The sequence below is a fragment of the Eleutherodactylus coqui genome, chromosome 13, assembly GCF_035609145.1.
Source record: "Eleutherodactylus coqui strain aEleCoq1 chromosome 13, aEleCoq1.hap1, whole genome shotgun sequence".
Classification (NCBI taxonomy): domain Eukaryota; kingdom Metazoa; phylum Chordata; class Amphibia; order Anura; family Eleutherodactylidae; genus Eleutherodactylus; species Eleutherodactylus coqui.
The window spans coordinates 121060830-121079200 of NC_089849.1; the positions used below are offsets into that span (position 1 = coordinate 121060830).

The 18371-nt window shown below is 46.9% G+C and overlaps 1 protein-coding gene across 1 annotated transcript in view; it reads right to left on the bottom strand.

Moving 5' to 3' along the window:
* LOC136588079 (pendrin-like) overlaps window positions 1-18371 on the bottom strand; it is a 130798-nt gene that overhangs the window by 92018 nt on the left and 20409 nt on the right. The window contains exon 3 of the mRNA XM_066587017.1: window positions 3863-3973. Coding sequence (XP_066443114.1) covers window positions 3863-3973 — 111 coding nt within the window. The remainder of the gene's footprint in view (window positions 1-3862; window positions 3974-18371) is intronic.

Consider the following 18371-nt stretch of genomic DNA (forward strand, 5'->3'; position numbering starts at 1 on the left):
GTGCTGCTGGAAATCCATATTGAACAACAGATCCCAGCAACACAACCTGACAGTACCTCCCCTTTAAAAAAGGGGCATCTTAACACTTAGGCATAAAAAAGTTAGCCCCTCCTCCAACAGGCACACATCATACAGGACTTATCCTACGGGCCTGACACCAACGCATGAATGACATACAGGAGGGAGTAAACTATTGTGCACCACTAAGCAGGATCACTGTGTCTTATACCAAGAGGCTACCAAACAGTAGAATAGAGAATGCAGAAATGCAGAGGGAAAAGGATGGTAACCACCCCTTCCCCCGACACAACATATCACAGGACATATCTGTCTAGGCTTGATGCAGATGCAAACATGTCAGTTAGGAGAGGAGGAAACACAAGTATCAAAGTCCTTAGCTCCACCCCGTTCCGCCCACTCCCATTGCAAAAAGTGCCAAGGGGCAGAGAGGGGGCGGGAGCTCAGTGCACTGCTTCGCTTCTGACTATTCCAGCCTTCTCCCCCTGCAGAGAGGGACACCGTTTATTGGCCGGGCATCAAAACCCTTCCAATATACAGTCCTCTAAAGCCACCCTGCAGAGATCTGAATTTCAGGGTTTCTTCACATGAGCAAGATAATCACGGCCACATAATGGGATGTAACAAAACCATTGATTTCAATTATTTCATTTTCATTAGTAGGATTCTCGTCCCTTAGTACTACATGCAGGAAAGATGGGGCAGGACCTATCTTATCGGTGTTTTTTTCAAACTTGCGCACACAAAAAATTAAAACCCTGTTCATGCACAACTACGCTCCGTAGCGGTGAGTGTAGTTGTGCATATGGCCTTGTGTTTTTGCCCTTATGGTTCCTAAGCTGATTACTTATCTTTTCTGACAGCAGAGAAGGCGCTGGAGCTTCAGAAGCAGCCGCTCTCCACACCAGGGGGTATTATTGTATTTTGACGCCACTGGAACTAGGGGATGGAGAAAAGATGCACACCCACAACCAACGCCCCCAGCTGGGTTGGCTGGCTAGAACAAGGGGTGGGCATCATCTCTGCAGCCTGCTCCTGTAAATGTGCCCTCCAGCGCTCGCTCGGGCTTAATGGGCTCCAGTCAATGTCCCCTCCGCCGCTCTCCGGTCGGCTGCTGGCAATCCCCCTCCTTAGGCGCTCGGCCTTAATGGGCTCCTGTCCATGTCCCCTCTGCCACTCACTGTTGTTACCTTGAGCCGGCCGAGCACACTGACAGCAGCTGAGCGACTGCCAGGAGCTGAGAGGGGTGAAGGCAAAGCTGCGGCCCCGGCCTCACTGACAGCTGAGGGCATGGAACTGTCAGCAGGGGGACCTTGACACTGCTGCCGTTAGAACTGGAGCAACCAGCGAAGGAGTCCGTGACACAAGCTCTGGCAGCCAGTGTTACAGTGGGAGAGGGAGTGGACAACATAGATAGACTGTGCTGCACACTGCTGGTGTGGGTGAGTGTGAGCAGTGGACCACTTGGCAGCCCAGCACCACACACATCATCCAGAGGACGACAGCGGGGTGTACATAGCCAGCACGGCAGGGTACGAGGACATGCTGCCTGCCACCCGGACATTCAATGACAGTAGTGCCAGACGGCACTTCACAGGTGACACCCTCACATAGCAGGGCATCACTTCTCAGTGCTGGCTGCCGACGGGGGATGGGGGTGACAGTGCTGGAGCGAGAATGGAGAGCAGACACTGCAGCAGGGACCCTAGATTGTGGAACCCAGTGGGGCAATCACAGAGTCTCGGCAGCTGGGGATCTGCACAATGCTGTCTGCCAATCAGAAGCTAGGGGCTTGACAGGGGGCGTTAACTCCTGCTAACCCAGGTCAGCCCCTAGCTTCTGGTGGCGTCAAGATACAATAATACCCACCAGGGGCCCTTCACATATTCAGTGGAGTAGAGAGAGAAGCAAGATGAGCTGGTGGAACAATTACTGAAGTGGACTCAGAAAAGAAACAGTAGGTTGTGTTATTCTAACATCAGTCCAGGAATATTTGGGGATAGAAACATTTTTGTATTTACACTTCTTTAAAAAAGTTTCTAATTATGGATACATTTAACTATAAACAATATTTTTTGTTGGACAACCCCTTTAAATAACCATTCTGGAGCAAACCTTCTTACAACGCTGCACTGTGCTGCTCCTCTGTTTTTACTTCTAGAAATGTCTAAATTAATTGGTAACTGTGAACTCATACTGTCCTATCAGTGCTGCCAGAGTACGACTTTGTAGAGACACTTTTGAAAAGGGGAATGGTAGCTCCCGGTTGACAATTTATTCATAACAATCCGGGAGGAATAATAGAGGAACTGCACAATGCTGTTTCAGGCCTCATTCAGGCGAGCGCTGTTTTAGCGCTTGAGAGGCACCTGAAAAAGTGCTTCTATAGGAACCAATGAGTTCCTATAGGTGCACTCACCTAAGCGCTTGTTAGACGCACTGAATCAGCGCATCTAACAAAGATAGGACATGCGAGTGCAAGCTCACATGTCGGCTCTAAGGGTGCCCACCCACTAGCGTTTTTTTACTGCGAAATTCGCAGCGTTTTTTTTTTCTGCAGGGGTCTTTGGGCTATGGGACATGCAAAGCTAAAATCGCGATCGCGCAAAATCGCGATTTTGCGCGATCGCGATTTTTACATTACAAGTCCCATAGACCCCCTGCAGAAAAAAAAAACCTGCGAATTTCGCAGTGAAAAAAAAACGCCAGTGGGTGGGCGCCCTAAGTTGTGCGCAAAGATAGGACCTGTTCTATTTTTGCTGCGTGCTGTCCTTAGGCTATGGGAGCCCTGAAAGCACGCGCCTTGCAAATCGGATCGTGTGATCACATAGCTTGAAGTAGCCCGTTCACGCCATCTTTTCAGCACTATAGCTGCAAGATTTTCTCGCTGTTATCAGCGCTAAAACAGCGCTCGTCTGAATAAGGCCTTGAGAAGACGATGGTCCCAAAGTTATTTCATGGGGAATGCACACATTTACTAAAATACTCATGTCAGGAGTGTTGATGGGTACTCTTTATATCGCCCAGTAGCTTTGACACATGTGCTGATGAAATGCTTTAAGAAAACAGTTTTGTCCCACATTAAAGGGGTTGTATCAGATTAGAAAAACATGGTTGCTTTCTTCCAAAAATAGCGCCACTTCTGCCCATTGACAGAGCCTGGTACTGCAGCTCAGCTCCATTCAAATAAATGTGCTGCAGTACCAAACACATGCCATAGACTCATGCGGGAGCTACTCAGCGGATTCGGAGGCGAGTATGGGTTCTTTGGGGGGGTGCTGTGATGGCCTCCACTGCGGTATTCCGCTTGCGGCGCCCATCACGGCTGTGGGCCTGAGCCCTTAGTGAGGTGTTTGCATACAGGGAGAATAGATCTACGGAGGAAGTTGCTTGTAATTATGCAAGAGTTTTGTTTGCCAATTTGAGCTCAGCTTCTGACACTGTGGTGGCTTAAACCTAAACTGCTCCCACGGACGTAACATACATATGGGCTGCTAGATGAGCATAAGTTGTGCGAAACATTAGTGCTAGAGATGAGCGAGCGTACTCGCCAAGGCAAACTACTCGAGCGAGTACCTGCCCGCTCGTCTCAAAAGATTCGGGTGCCGGCGGGGGAAAGCGGGGAGGAACGGGGGAGGGGGGGGGGAATCTCACTCTCTCCCCCTGCTCACTCCCGCAACTCACCACTCTCCCCCGCCGGCACCCGAATCGTTTGAGACGAGCGGGCAGGTACTCGCATAAGGCACTACTCGCTCGAGTAGTTTGCCCTAGAGAGTACGCTCGCTCATCTCTAATTAGTGCCCATTTAAAGAAAGCATTACATGTAATCTATATTTGCACTTACCAATTGAAAGATGTTTTGACGTCCCCAGAAAAAAATATATCAATACGGGAAAAAATGAGGAATACAGGCCATAACCCACAGGGACTGCAGCCAGCAAGGCGAATGACAATCCTGAAATCACAAGGGGCATGCATCAAAGTATTGTTAGTTTAGAGTCTACAGCTAGGAGATTGTAAAGGCGTCACTTGTTTCATAGGTTTAGGACAGAGTGTGTGACCCAGACCCTCTCCACATGACCCAGACCCTCTCCACATGACCCAGACCCTCTCCACATGACCCAGACCCTCTCCACATGACCCAGACCCTCTCCACATGGCACAGACAATGACATGGACACAGCAAAACTGGCGTTTACTCACAATAGGGTAACAGGTGTGGTAGTTATACTCTCCCCAAAGAGAGCAACACACTTAATAGTTATACTTATTTACAGAGCTACACATCTTTATAGAGGCAGTGGATTAGCAGTTTACTTAAACCAGTGGGTGCACTGCAGCAGAATGTAAAGCGTTAGGTAACTGAACTTCAGTTACCTAACACTACTTAAACCAGTGGTTGCTGGTAGCAACCACAAGTCTCCACTAGACGCGCTTGCACTTTGGTACTGCGTGTCAGGCAGTTCCCAATTAGCAGCACTTGCTTTTCCTCTGGTCTTCAGTGGGTTTCGTACAAGAGCAGGTCTCAGTGCACAACTCACATTACACACACTTGTTTCAGGGTAGCGAACTGCCTGGATAGTAGAGCTCAGGTCACATTTACTGGGGGTCTCTTGTAGAGGTTGGCAAGCATTCCCATGAATCCCTCTGGGCTTGGCTCACCTGAGCTGTTTCTCTCACGTAATTTGGAGCTCTTTTACACGGAACCCATCATCATTCAAAAAATACTTGGCTTACGCAAATTTGAATGGTATGGTAACTGTTCAGTGTAAACACGGCCAATGATTGAATGGCGAACAAGAATTAATTCATCAATCATTATATACAGGCATAACAATAATTGTATGTCTCTGCGTGTGAACAGCAATCATTTAGTTGTTCACATGCATTAGTATAGTGATAGTCAACGACTAAACAATATGTAAACAAAATTGCAAACGATTTTTCTGCCTGTGTTAACAGGTTGCACGAGCGAACAAGTGAACTCTGTCATCATTCCCTTGTGTAAAAAGTTTATCGCTTAGTATTAAAGAAGCCTTGGAGTCTCAACCATCGAAATTCCAGGGCACCTCCACAAGTAGTATAGTGTGCCCAATTCTACAAACAATGAAGATGGAACAATACCTCTGCAGCGCCACCTACTGGATGGCAGCATTCCTTCAAGTCAGTGCTTGACCCTATACAGGTCTGTAGAGCAATGATCGGGAATTGAAAACCAAGCCAGAATCCATACACAGACAGCTGTTTCAGAGTTTTTGCTCCTCATCAGTGTGCAGTAGGATCCTGGCTTGGATAGTGAGAGGCCTGTGACGTGAGTCGGGAGGGGTTAACATCACTCCTTAGGGAGAGCACCAAGAAGGTGAGTGAGGAGACTTATAAGACCATACCTGTTGCTCTGGGTAATATGAAAATACGGAAGATAGAACAAAACCTCTGCAGCGCCACCTATTGGATGGCAACGTTCCTTGAAATCATCCCTAGAGAGATGTTACCATTCCCGACCCAATTCTACAATCACAGAGCTTTTGTCATAGCTCACTGTAGCCTATTGTGGGCAGTGGAGCACTATTTTGGGCTCTATTTGTCCCTGGTGGGTGCACCCACTACTGCCATGAGGTACTGTAAGCAACCTCCTTATATAACATGCCCTTAGTCATTGGGGCCATGTGGCACAATTCTAATATGTCTGCATGTGTGACCAATTACCCAGCCAGTTTGCTCGCCCCTTGTCTAAGGCTGCATTCCCACGAACGTATATCGGCTCGGTTTTCACGCCGGCCGATATACGGGGTCTCACTCTGCAGGGGGAGAAGGTTGGAAGAGCCGGGAGTAGTGCTCTGAGCTCCCGCCCCCTCTCTGCCTCCTCTCCGCCCCTCTGCACTATTTGCAATGGGGAGGGGTGGAACGGGGGCGGGGCTAATTCGCGAAACTTAGCCCCGCCCCCACCCCACCTCCTTTCATTGCAAAAAGTGCAGAGGGGCGGAGAGGAGGCAGAGAGTGGGCGGGAGCTCAGTTCCTGCTCCTGGCTCTTCCATCCTCCCCCCCCCCTGCAAATGAGGACGACGTATATCGGCTCGGCGTGAAAACTGAGCCGATATACATTCATGTGAATGCACTCTTAAAGAGACCCTCCGGGCCTGCAGGAACAAAGATGACCACACCAGTTTCTCTGACTGTGCATTAGTATGCATCACTAGTCTAAGACACTACACCTGCTTTGATTAGCCAGAGCTGCCCCCAAGAGCCGTGCTTGTCAGTCAGATCAGCATGTAGTGTCTTAGACTACCAATGCATACTCTGCTCCATGTGCATCCGGTAGTCAGAGAAGTGGTGCAGCCATCTTTGTTTCTCCAGGCCCAGAGGGTTACTTTAAAAGTACAGTGTACAATCATTATTATAACAGTATGCAATATAAATTCTTCCACCAATAGCCTATAAATAAAGTGCATATTAGAACAGCGGGAACAACATCCACAAGACTAAAGTATGGAAACACCGTACTAAATATATACCTTAAGTTACATGGGACTGATAGATATTCAGTGCTACACATTACAATGGTGAATGCTCCAACAGTCAAGTATTCATAGTTGAAGAATACAGAGATGGACAGTTGGTTTGCTGACAGTCCTCATCTGTTTCCAACCCTCTTTCGAGCTATAACAATTTTGTTTAAAAATATGTTAGCCTAATTCCCTGTAATGCCAGATATATTACATCAACTAAAACATCTTCTAAAAATGGAGAAACTGGAGACAGAAAAAAGTGCAGAATCCCAAGCATCAAAATTCTGGGAGAAATTGCGAGTTTTCATAGAAAGATTCCTGGACCCAGATGAGATCATGGAATGTATGCATTCATTTAGTAACACATCTTGGTATCACACTCAGGGCTTATTCACATGAGCGTACATTGGCCGCCGTTTTCAGGGCCAGCCGATATACGCTACCATCTGATGCATTGGATTCCAATCCCCTTCACAGTAAGGAATATTTAAAACATGTAAACTTTATTGAAATAATTTAAAAGTAGCGACACTAATGGGCAACAAACATAAAAGGCTTCCAAAATCCCACTGGATAGGAACGATGCGAGGAGTGTGGAAACACAGGAAACCACTTAGTGCTAATAAAGCTAATGGTCGTGTGTGTATATTTACTCCAATGAAAAGGTACATAAACTATGTTTCTGGATTTACACAGTTAACCCACACTCATATCCTAATGGACGTGCAGAAGTGTCTTAAATGCCTCATAGAGACAACTTGCTGAAGACTATAGAGGACGGCGTAATGACACATTGACACTCATGTAATATCTTTGCTAATGTGGATTACTGTGGAATCAGTAATGACCATAGAGTTTCCTTCTCGGAGCGCAGCTCTTAAAGGAGTTCTGCTCGATTTTGAATCACTTAGGTGTGTTTGATTCAAAAGAGAAAAAACATTTTTTTTCCTTCGTAATGTTAGCTCAACGCGTTTCTCCGCAAGATAGCAGCGGTTCATCAGGAGTACTTAGATTAAAAGGAACTGATTCGCTAGAAGGTTAAGCTGGACTGTTTGCAACAGGATAAGCAGTCTGTTAATTACAGAGGAGCTACTATCATATATCAGTCTATATGTGTTAAGCCTGAGGTTGTATCAGTGCTAGAACACAAGGTAATAGCTAAAGAGAATTGATGGTAAGCTATTGTATTGTTGTTCGATGAGGTCACCGGTGTAAATGAGGAAAAGTGCCTCTTACATAAACTGTGTCAAACAGTGCTGTGTACGTAGCTAGCACTGATTATCTGGTTATTAAGTTAGTGACACTGATATGTAGCGACTCTGGCCTCAGAGAGGATGAATAGATATGTAACACAGAAACTCTCGTAGCTGGGAAGACCACTGAGATGCGAGTGGCTTGCCGGTATACAATACAATAGCTTACCATCAATTCTCTTTAGCTATTACCTTGTGTTCTAGCACTGATACAACCTCAGGCTTAAAGGGGTTGTCCCGCGCCGAAACGGGTTTTTTTTTTTTTCAACCCCCCCCCTGTTCGGCGCGAGACAACCCCGATGCAGGGACTGAAAAAAAGAACAGCACAGCGCTTACCTGAATCCCCGCGCTCCGGTGACTTCTATACTTACCTGCTGAAGATGGCCGCCGGGATCCTCTACCTCCGTGGACCGCAGCTCTTCTGTGCGGTCCATTGCCGATTCCAGCCTCCTGATTGGCTGGAATCGGCACGTGACGGGGCGGAGCTACACGGAGAAGATTGAGAAGATAAGAGGACCCGGACTGCGCAAGCGCTAACCTTCTAGCGAATCAGTTCCCTTTTAATCTAAGTACTCCTGATGAACCGCTGCTATCTTGCGGAGAAACGCGTCGAGATAACATTACGAAGGAAAAAAATGTTTTTTCTCTTTTGAATCAAACACACCTAAGTGATTCAAAATCGAGCAGAACTCCTTTAAGAGCTGCGCTCCGAGAAGGAAACTCTATGGTCATTACTGATTCCACAGTAATCCACATTAGCAAAGATATTACATGAGTGTCAATGTGTCATTACGCCGTCCTCTAGAGTCTTCAGCAAGTTGTCTCTATGAGGCATTTAAGACACTTCTGCACGTCCATTAGGATATGAGTGTGGGTTAACTGTGTAAATCCAGAAACATAGTTTATGTACCTTTTCATTGGAGTAAATACACACACACGACCATTAGCTTTATTAGCACTAAGTGGTTTCCTGTGTTTCCACACTCCTCGCATCGTTCCTATCCAGTGGGATTTTGGAAGCCTTTTATGTTTGTTGCCCATTAGTGTCGCTACTTTTAAATTATTTCAATAAAGTTTACATGTTTTAAATATTCCTTACTGTGAAGGGCAATTCTAATTAATTAAATTCTATTTGGGATTCTTTCTGCCTCTGTGAACTATATTGAATTCCAATCCATCAGATCACACAAGCGTATTCCCGTGGTGTAAAAGCACATGGCCCGCAAATATAGCACCGGGCCCTTTTACGCCGGGCTGGAAAGATAGTCCTGGAACTATGGGAGCCATCGACAGCGGACCGAGAAGGGAGGTGAGAGGGAGTTTAGCAGTGTGACTACTAAACTCCCTTCCCTTCTCTCCTCCTCTCTCCTCCCCTCCGGCTTTTTGCAATGGGAGGGGGCAGGACAGGAGTGGAGATAAGCTCTGCCTTGCTCCACCCCCTCCCATTGCTGGCTGTAGACAAGGGTCAGGGAGGGGGTGGGTGCTTAGCTCCACCCTCATCCCGCCCACTCCCATTGCAAACAGCTGGAGGGAAGGAGAGCGGAGGTGAGCCGGTGAGGGGAAGAGAAGGGGAGGCAGCGAACTAAATGGGCGAACAAATGTTAGATTTTTGCGTCTGTTCACGTGTTTTTCCGGGGCCAGCAGGCGCACGCAAAAACGCCTACGCTCGTGGGAAAGAGCCCTCAAGCAGGAGAGGATAGATTAGGAAGATTAAAAGTAACTTAAAGCAATATTATTAAGCTACAAAGAAAATAGAAATATTACATATTGATATGTTGTAAAGTATAGTAAATTAACAAGAGGAAAACTAAAGAAGAGACACAAAGCCATACTCTTAATCTCCACCTTTATTTACTGATTTCATTGAACGATTGATTTGGATGTTGATAGTTAAAGTTAATATATTATATGCACAAATGTTTACCATTACGATAAAATTATTCAAGGATATCAAATATGCAAGACATGTTGTATTTACACTACCACTCCTATGTATATAATAGAGCTTAAACGCACGCATGAGCAAATATATCTTGAGGGCATTAATCTGAATTAGGCTAACCTTTGAATCCCCCTTCGGGGCTTGTTTTTTCCCAGTGGAGGTATATTTATGTGTTGAAGATACAAATGTAACCTGACTACGCAAACCTTTTGTACCGTGATGTGAGTTGACGATATGTTTATGGCTCGATTATGAGAAAACTGTAATAAAAAGATTAAAAAAATATATATATATGCTAGCATTTGTTCCGTTTCTATGTAACATTCATAGTGTGCTGTATAACATTAAAACACTTGGTGGTGGATACAATTCTTCTACTGCAAATTCTGCAATAGTTCGAATCCACATATCTGATGCCAATAAACCAAGCAATCCTCGCTGGTCACATGTAGAGATCTACGAACCACCTAGAATCAAATTACACAACCTTAAACTTGCTGGAAAAGAAAACTGGTACTCAACCACATTCCTTGCCACTCACCAGGGCATAGAGAAGTGAAAGGGCATGTTTCTAATGGATTAAATTTAACCTACCTCATAAAGATTATTTCTATCTGAATAGATGGTAAATTTGCATATAGCATTAGCAAATACCATTTCTCAGAAATCTTTACCTAATTTTGAGATTGAAAAAATGCATCAAGGAGCTAAACTGAAACTTCTCTGGTAGGACTTCAAACCTGCTAAGAACTTTGTTTCTAAAATCCACTCCTCTTTGTTTCTCTAGCTCCCGGCCATAATTTTATATGATCTGTATGTTCTCATGGGGAATATGCATGTGCTCATAATATTGCTATATACACCAAACCCTTTGGATATATTGTACCTGTCCACTATGCCTCATGTCTTCTATACCATATAGTGTGATCTTCCTTCTGGATGGCACCTTGCTTTATTGGCTTTCTCCTTAGAGCTCTTCAAGAACCCTTTTAGTAGGATTATATCAGATAACCTATCTATAAAAATGATAGGTGTGAAAGCGCTCCATAAAACCTTCATTTTATTGTGGTGATTCAGCTGTAGCTAGATCAGCTTCGTGTTAAAGAGACTTCATGGAAATTTACCAGGTTGACTTTCCTTAAGCCCTTCTGTTTTAAGGAATCATTATGTTTAAGAGAACCTTCTTCCACGTAAAGTCTGTCATTCTTTTAAGAGCCAATTAACTAAGGCATAGTCAAAGGTGATGCAAATCTTCACATAAAAGTCTAAGTATAGTAAACATTGTTCTAACATTGGGACAATACCATGAGTCTCCTTTCCTAATTCAAGAACCTCTATGATCCAGTGTTATGAGCAGCGATGGTTTAGTCCTGAAGCTACAGGATTAGAAACAGCATCACACTTGTCTATCGACTGTGTCTGCTATTGCATCTCCTCTCCATTCAAATGGCTTTAAGTGCTCTTGCTGCCACCTCCTTCCAAACTGTAGATTAGGGAATTATACATAAGAGAATTAATGTCCAAAGAGGTGCTTGCCATCTATATTGAAACCGTGATATATGGTGGCTCCTCGAGTGAAGCAACTCATTTTGCCTCCACCGAGTCTCCGTGCACATACCCCTGCCATATGCATAAGTCTTAATTGTCCCGCGCCGAAACGGGTTTTTTTTTTTTCCAACCCCCCCCCCCCCCCCGTTCGGCGCGAGACAACCCCGATGCAGGGGTTAAAAAAGAACACCGCACAGCGCTTACCTGAATCCCCGCGCTCTGGTGACTTCTTACTTACCGGTTGAAGATGGCCGCCGGGATCTTCTCCCTCCGTGGACCGCAGCTCTTCTGTGCGGTCCATTGCCGATTCCAGCCTCCTGATTGGCTGGAATCGGCACGTGACGGGGCGGAGCTACACAGAGCTACACGGAGCCCCATTGAGAAGATAAGAAGACCCGGACTGCGCAAGCGCGTCTAATTTGGCCATTAGACGGCGAAAATTAGACGGCAACCATGGAGACGAGGACGCCAGCAACGGAACAGGTAAGTGAATAACTTTTGATAACTTCTGTATGGCTCATAATTAATGCACAATGTACATTACAAAGTGCATTAATATGGCCATACAGAAGTGTATAGACCCACTTGCTGCCGCGGGACAACCCCTTTAAGTCAGTGGAATGTTACTAGAATGCATTCAGATGCCACCAGATCCTTAGCTAACTCATAACCACTAATGAAATCTCCATCCATATAGAACATTCAGAGTTGATACAATTGCTTCTAGATGACTTCTTCAGAATGTTGACTGTTATGTTTCTTTTACGACTATGTAAGCCTTAAATGAGGGTGACTTGGCCTCTCATTAAGTTTAGAGATAGCTAACATTTCTAACTTGGGAAGAGGTCAACCATATTTACTACACACGCTGAGTAGACACTTTTTTCTTTGTTAAAACTGTTAACCATTTATTTGCCACATATACAAAATGCAGCAAGCAGGACAAAATTTCCTATAAGGCCATGTTTCTACTTGCAGCAACTGCTGGGAAAAGGGAGGGTCTGCTGTCACCAGTGGTGAAAGAGGGTGAGCCTTACACCCGTAAAACTGTTTTACAACAATGTCTGTTAGTGCATTCTTTGTATGTACCCTTATGAAGGTCCACAAACTTGTATCTTGAGAGCTTCATTCAACTTTTCAACAAAGGTTGGGAGAAACACTCAACTCATAAAATGGGGAGAAACATCTTAAACGAAAGCATGAAATAGGAAATATTTGCACATTGATATCATACCATCCAAATTGGCCTAGGATGCATCTGCTATATTGTCATTGGGGCTGTCCTATTGCAGTCAATGCAAATGATTCATGGTCCTAACAGTTAACTCTTCACTAGCATATAGAAATATACAGTGAAACATCTTTGAGTCGACAACTCAAAATTGCATTGCAAAGTGATCTTCTAGGGGAAGTGCCGTTCTGTAAAGGATCCCGTCCATGGGTGAATTTTCATTGCGTTCCCCGCGGCGATAATCCTGCCGCAGGGAACGCTCTCCATAGCATTGCTATTGAGAGCGCAGACCCCCTGTCCACGAGCAGCCGGCAGATCGCAGTATGCTGCGACTTACTGGGATTCTCCAGATAGGCTCACTGCGGAGATTCGTCTGCCAACTCCTGCTCGCGGGCAGGGCGGCAGCTCCCTCAGCGGAGATCCGCCGTGGGATTTTGCAACGCCAGTGGACAGGCAGCCTAATACTACATTGCTGCAGGGGCACTGCTTGGATGGCCGAAAGCAGGACCCAGGGTGATCAGCTCTTCTCTTTAGGCAGCACATTCAGGGAGAGGTTGTGCATCTTGGTATATGCGCTTTTTATCAAATTTTTGGCATTCAGGACCACATAGTTTTTTTCATTTCTGCCTTATCCTTTTATTTTCTTGTTGTAGCTGTAGGAGGTCTTGTTTTCGAGGACCACGTTAGTATTAAATTTCATTTGTTTTTGTGGGTTGCAAAAGAAAATCTGTAATTTTTTTCAGATATTTATCAAATATTAAGACATTGCTTTACATTAAGATATAGGGATACTAAATTTGTATATTTTTATACTTTGAGACAAGTATTTAATACAAATTGTTTTCTTAAAGGGGTTCTGACACGAATTATATTTTTATGCTTTAACAGCCATTGTTCCCTGGTCTGCCTAATGGACACACGATTTTCGGCTGTTAAAGCATAAAAACATAATACTTACCTTGTGTTCTCTTGTTGTTGTCATCACGGGGTCATCTTCCAGCAGGCAGTTTTCTTCCTCCGACGAGCCAAGGACGGGCCGCCCCCCTCCGGGATTGCGCGCATGCGCAGTGGAGAGGTGTCCTCTGACAGGAGTCAGGATGGCACGCGCAGAATCTCGGAGTTTAGCCAGGCCGCCCACAGCAAGCACTGTTTGTGACGTGCTTGCTGTGGGTGGCCCGTCTGTTCACCTCGGAAGTGGCTGATGGACGGAGCAGAGCAGGAAGCGGTCATTTTGACCGCTCCTGCACTGCTTATAGAAGCCACAGAAGAAGATGCCGGATGGAGGGGACATGCCCGGCGATCAGCCCTAGCCAGGCAAGTTGAGTAAAATTTTTTTTTTTTTCATGTCAAAACTAGAGATGAGCGAGCACCCAAATGCTTGGGTCCGCGTTATTTGAGTCGAGCTTTTTGAAAAATTCGCGAGCTCTACCCGAATAACGAACCCCGTTGACTACAATGGGAGACTTGAGCATTTTTGTATGTGGGACTTTTGTAGTTACTTGACAAGACCGATGCTCGATCGAGCATCAGCCTTAAACGAGCGTGCTCGCTCATCTTTAAAAATTACGATATAGTAGGAATAATGGAAACATGGCTTGATGGTAAGTGCGATTGGTGGTGAATTTACAGGGTTACAATCTCTTCAGAAAAGACTGTGGAAACAAAAAAGGAGGAGGAGTATGCCTGTATGTTAAATCGTACTTAATGCTGAAGCTATGAGAAGTTGTAGGTCCAGGAGATGAACATGTAGACTCCCTGTGGGTAGAAATACAGGGAGGGAAAAATAACAAAATCCTGATAGCCCACAATGCTGTTGAGAATGGATGATAAATTGACGTACGATCATCATTCCAATCCCGTGCCACCTCCCTCACAAAATTGTCAGGAGGCGCAAACGTGGGCATAAAGGGGACTCAGGTGCCAGCACTTCTACACATCTCCACAATGCAGCAATACTCTGTGTGGGAAGCACGTGAGCGGGCCCAGGGTCAGGCTCAGTCCCAGCCTCCACCTTGTGTGACCCAAGGTGCCGCGAGTTACATAGCAATGGGAAATCCATGTGTCAACACACTATTCATTCTGTGTAGGTGTCAGATAGCTCAACACTGCAAGGGAAAGTCTTTGAGTTCCTTGGGCTCGCCTATGCTGTCAGTACACAAAGATGGTATTACACAGGAAGAAATCAGAGTGCCCAAACATGGCAGAGTTTCACCCTGCCAAGGACCTCGGCCCACATTTCTGCCCTAGTCAGTCAGTGTATTTGTGCCAGATAGGTAAAACACCACGATGGGAAGTCTTTGTGCACCCACAGTATAGGCAGACCCCTGTAACATTTCTGTAGCAAGAGTATAGGCGGACCCCAGTAACATTTCTGTAGCAAAAGTATAGGCAGACCCCAGTAATATTTCTGTAGTAAAAGTATAGGTGGACCCCAGTAACATTTCTGTAGCAAGAGTGCAGGCGAACCTCTGAAACATTGGTGTACTGAAAGTATAGGCGACCCCAGTAACATTTCTGCAGTAAAAGTATAGGCGGACCCCAGTAACATTTCTGTAGCAAGACTGTAGGCGGACCCCAGTAACATTTCAGTAGCAAAAGTATAGGCAAACCCCTAAAACATTGGTGTATCAAGAGTATAGGCGGACCCCAGTAACATTTCTGTAGTAAAGGTATAGGCGAACCCCTGAAACATTGGTGTACCAACAGTGTAGGCAAAGGCCGGAAAAATTAGTTAGATAACAGTATGGGCAAGGGTCAGAAAAATTGGTGTACCAAGAGTACAAGTGCACCCCTGAAAAATTGCTCAACCGCGAGGGCAGGTGAAACCCATAAACATTTTTTAAAGATACAGCTCGCTGTTGCTTAATTTGTAACAGAGCCTGGAGGCAGCCCTGTAAAAAAAATTGGTTTCTGTTAAAATATCAATACTTTTGAAACTTTAAAAAATTGTAAAAACCTTTTAAACACAGCCTTTTGGGCCGCAGAAAAATTGGCAGTTTAGCGTGATGACATGCTGTTTTAGGAGGAGGAGGAGGAGGAGTAATAATATCCGAGAGTGATTGACAACGCTAATTCCCCCTTTTTTCTGGTGATAGAGGATACATTTTTCTCCTATTGCAGTGAAAAGAATCATTAGGTTCTTTCTGCCAGTGGAGAAGAGAAGTCTGGGGAAGTCCAGCCTTTGTTCATCTTTATGAGTGTAAGCATGTCGGCACTGGCAGTTGACAGGCGGGTACGCTTATCCGTGATGATTCCCCCAGCTGCACAAAACACCCTCTCTGACAAGACGCTAGCGGCAGGGCAGGCCAGCACCTCCAGGGCATACAGCGCAACTTCGTGCCAAGTGTTCAGCTTTGACACCCAATAGTTGTATGGAGCAGAGGCATCACGAAGGATGGTGGAACAATCGGCTACATACTCCCTCACCATCTTTTTACAGTGCTCCCTCCGACTCAGCCTTGACTGGGGAGTGGTGACACAGTCTTGCTGGGGAGCCATAAAGCTGGCAAAGGCCTTGGAGAGTGTTCCCTTGCCTGCACCGGACATGCTGCCTGATCCCCCGCGCCTCCCCTGCTACTTGGTCCTCGGAACTGCGTCTTCTGCCACTAGCGCTGTCAGATGGGAACTTTAGCATCACTTTTTCCACCAAGGCCCTGTGGTATTGCATCACTCTCGTAGCCCTTTCCTCTTCGGGAATGAGAGTGGTAAGGTTCTCCTTATACCGTGGGTCGAGAAGGGTGTACACCCAGTAATCTGTGTTGGCCAGAATGCGTCTAATGCGAGGGTCACGGGAAAGGCAGCTTAACATGACGTCAGCCATGTGTGCCAGGGTCACAGTACACAACACATCGCTGTCCTCACTAGGAAGATGACTTTCAGGATCCTCCTCCTCTACAGCCCATACACGCTGAACAAATGAGTGGCAAGCAGCATGGGTACTCTCTGCAGTTTGGCCAGCTGTCTCTTCCCCCTCCCCCTCCTCCCCTTCCAAAACGCACTGAGATATAGACATGAGGGTGGTCTGGCTATCAAGAGACATACTGTCATCCCCCATCTCCTGTTCCAACCGCAAAGCATCTGCCTTTATGCTTAGCAGCGCACTTCTTAGCAGGCAAAGCAGCGGGATGGTAATGCTAATGATTGCCGCATCGCCGCTCAACATCTGGGTAGACTCCTCAAAGTTTCCGAGGACCTGGCAGATATCTGCCATCCATGCCCACTCCTCAGTAAAAAATTTGGGAGGCTGACTACCACTACGGCGCCCATGTTGCAGCTGGTATTCCACTATTGCTCTACGCTGCTCGTACAGCCTGGCCAACATATGCAGTGTAGAATTCCAGCGTGTGGGCACGTCGCACAGCAGTCGGTGCTCTGGCAACTGAAACCGATGTTGCAGGGTCCTCAGGGTGGCAGCATCCGTGGTGGACTTGTGGAAATGTGCGCAGACACGGCGCACCTTGCCGAGCAGGTCAGACAAGTGGAGGTAATTTTTCAGAATCCGCTGAACCACCAGGTTGAAGACGTGGACCAGGCATGGCATGTGTGTGAGGCTGCCGAGCTGCAGAGCCGCCACCAGGTTACTGCCGTTGTCACACACGACCATGCCCAATTAGAGGCTCAGCGGCAAAAGCCAGAGGTCGGTCTGCTCTGTCAGACCCTGCAACAGCTTGGGGGCCGCGTGCCTCTTGTCACCTAAGCTGATTAGTTTCAGCACGGCTTGCTGACGCTTGCCCACCGCTGTGCTGCGGCTCCGCGCGCTACCGACTGCTGGCGACGTGCTCACACTTCTTAATTGAGAGGTAGAGGTGGCGGAGGAGGAGGAGGGGGAGGGTTTGGAGGAGGTGGCATAAAACGCCACAGATACCAGCACTGAGGTAGGACCCGCTATTCTGGGTGTGGGTAGGACGTGAGTGGTCCCAGGCTCTGACACGGTCCCAGCCTCCACCAAATTCACCCAATGTGCCGTCAGGGAGATATAGTGGCCCTGCCTGACAGTACTTGTCCATGTGTCCGTGCTTAAGTGGACCTTTCCAATAACCGCGTTGGTGAGGGCACAATTTATGTTGCGGAAGACGTGCTGGTGTAGGGCTGGGACGGCACACCGGGAAAAATAGTGGCGACTGGGGACCAAGTAGCGTGGGACCGCCGCCGCCATCATGTTTTTGAAAGCCTCCGTTTCCACAAGCCTGAACGGCAGCATCTCCAGGCTGATTAGTTTGGCAATGTGCACGTTTAAAGCTTGTTCGTGTGGGTGGGTGGCGGCGTATTTGCGCTTTCACTCCAATGCTTGTGTTAGCATTGTGAGAGACATTGCTGGATGGAGTGGAGGACGGTGGAGGTGAGGGTGTGGGTGCAGGCCGGGAAGCACTCGTGCCTGTGTCCTGGGAGGGGGATTGGATTTGTGTGGCAGGTTGGGGCACAGGAGAAGAGGCAGTGGTATGGCCTTCGTCCCACCTTGTGGGGTGCTTGGCCATCATATGCCTGCGCATGCTGGTGGTGGTGAGGTTGGTGGCTCCCCGGCTGATCTTGGTGTGGCACAGGTTGCTCACCACTGTTCGTCGGTTGTCCGCGCTCTCACTAAAAAACATCCAAACCTTTGAGCATCTAGCCCTCTGCATGGAGGCTTGCCGCGAGGGGATGCTTTGGGAAACAGTTGGGGGATTCTTCGCTCTGGCCCTGCCTCTACCCCTGGCCACTCCACTGCCTCTTCCAACCTGTCCTGCTGCTGCACTTGCCTCCCCCTCTGAAGCCCTGTCCTCAGTAGGCTTTGCAAACCAGGTGAGGTCAGTCACCTCATCGTCCAGCTGCTCTTCCTCCGAATCCTCTGTGCGCTCCTCCCTCGGACTTACTGCCCTTACTACTACCTCACTGAC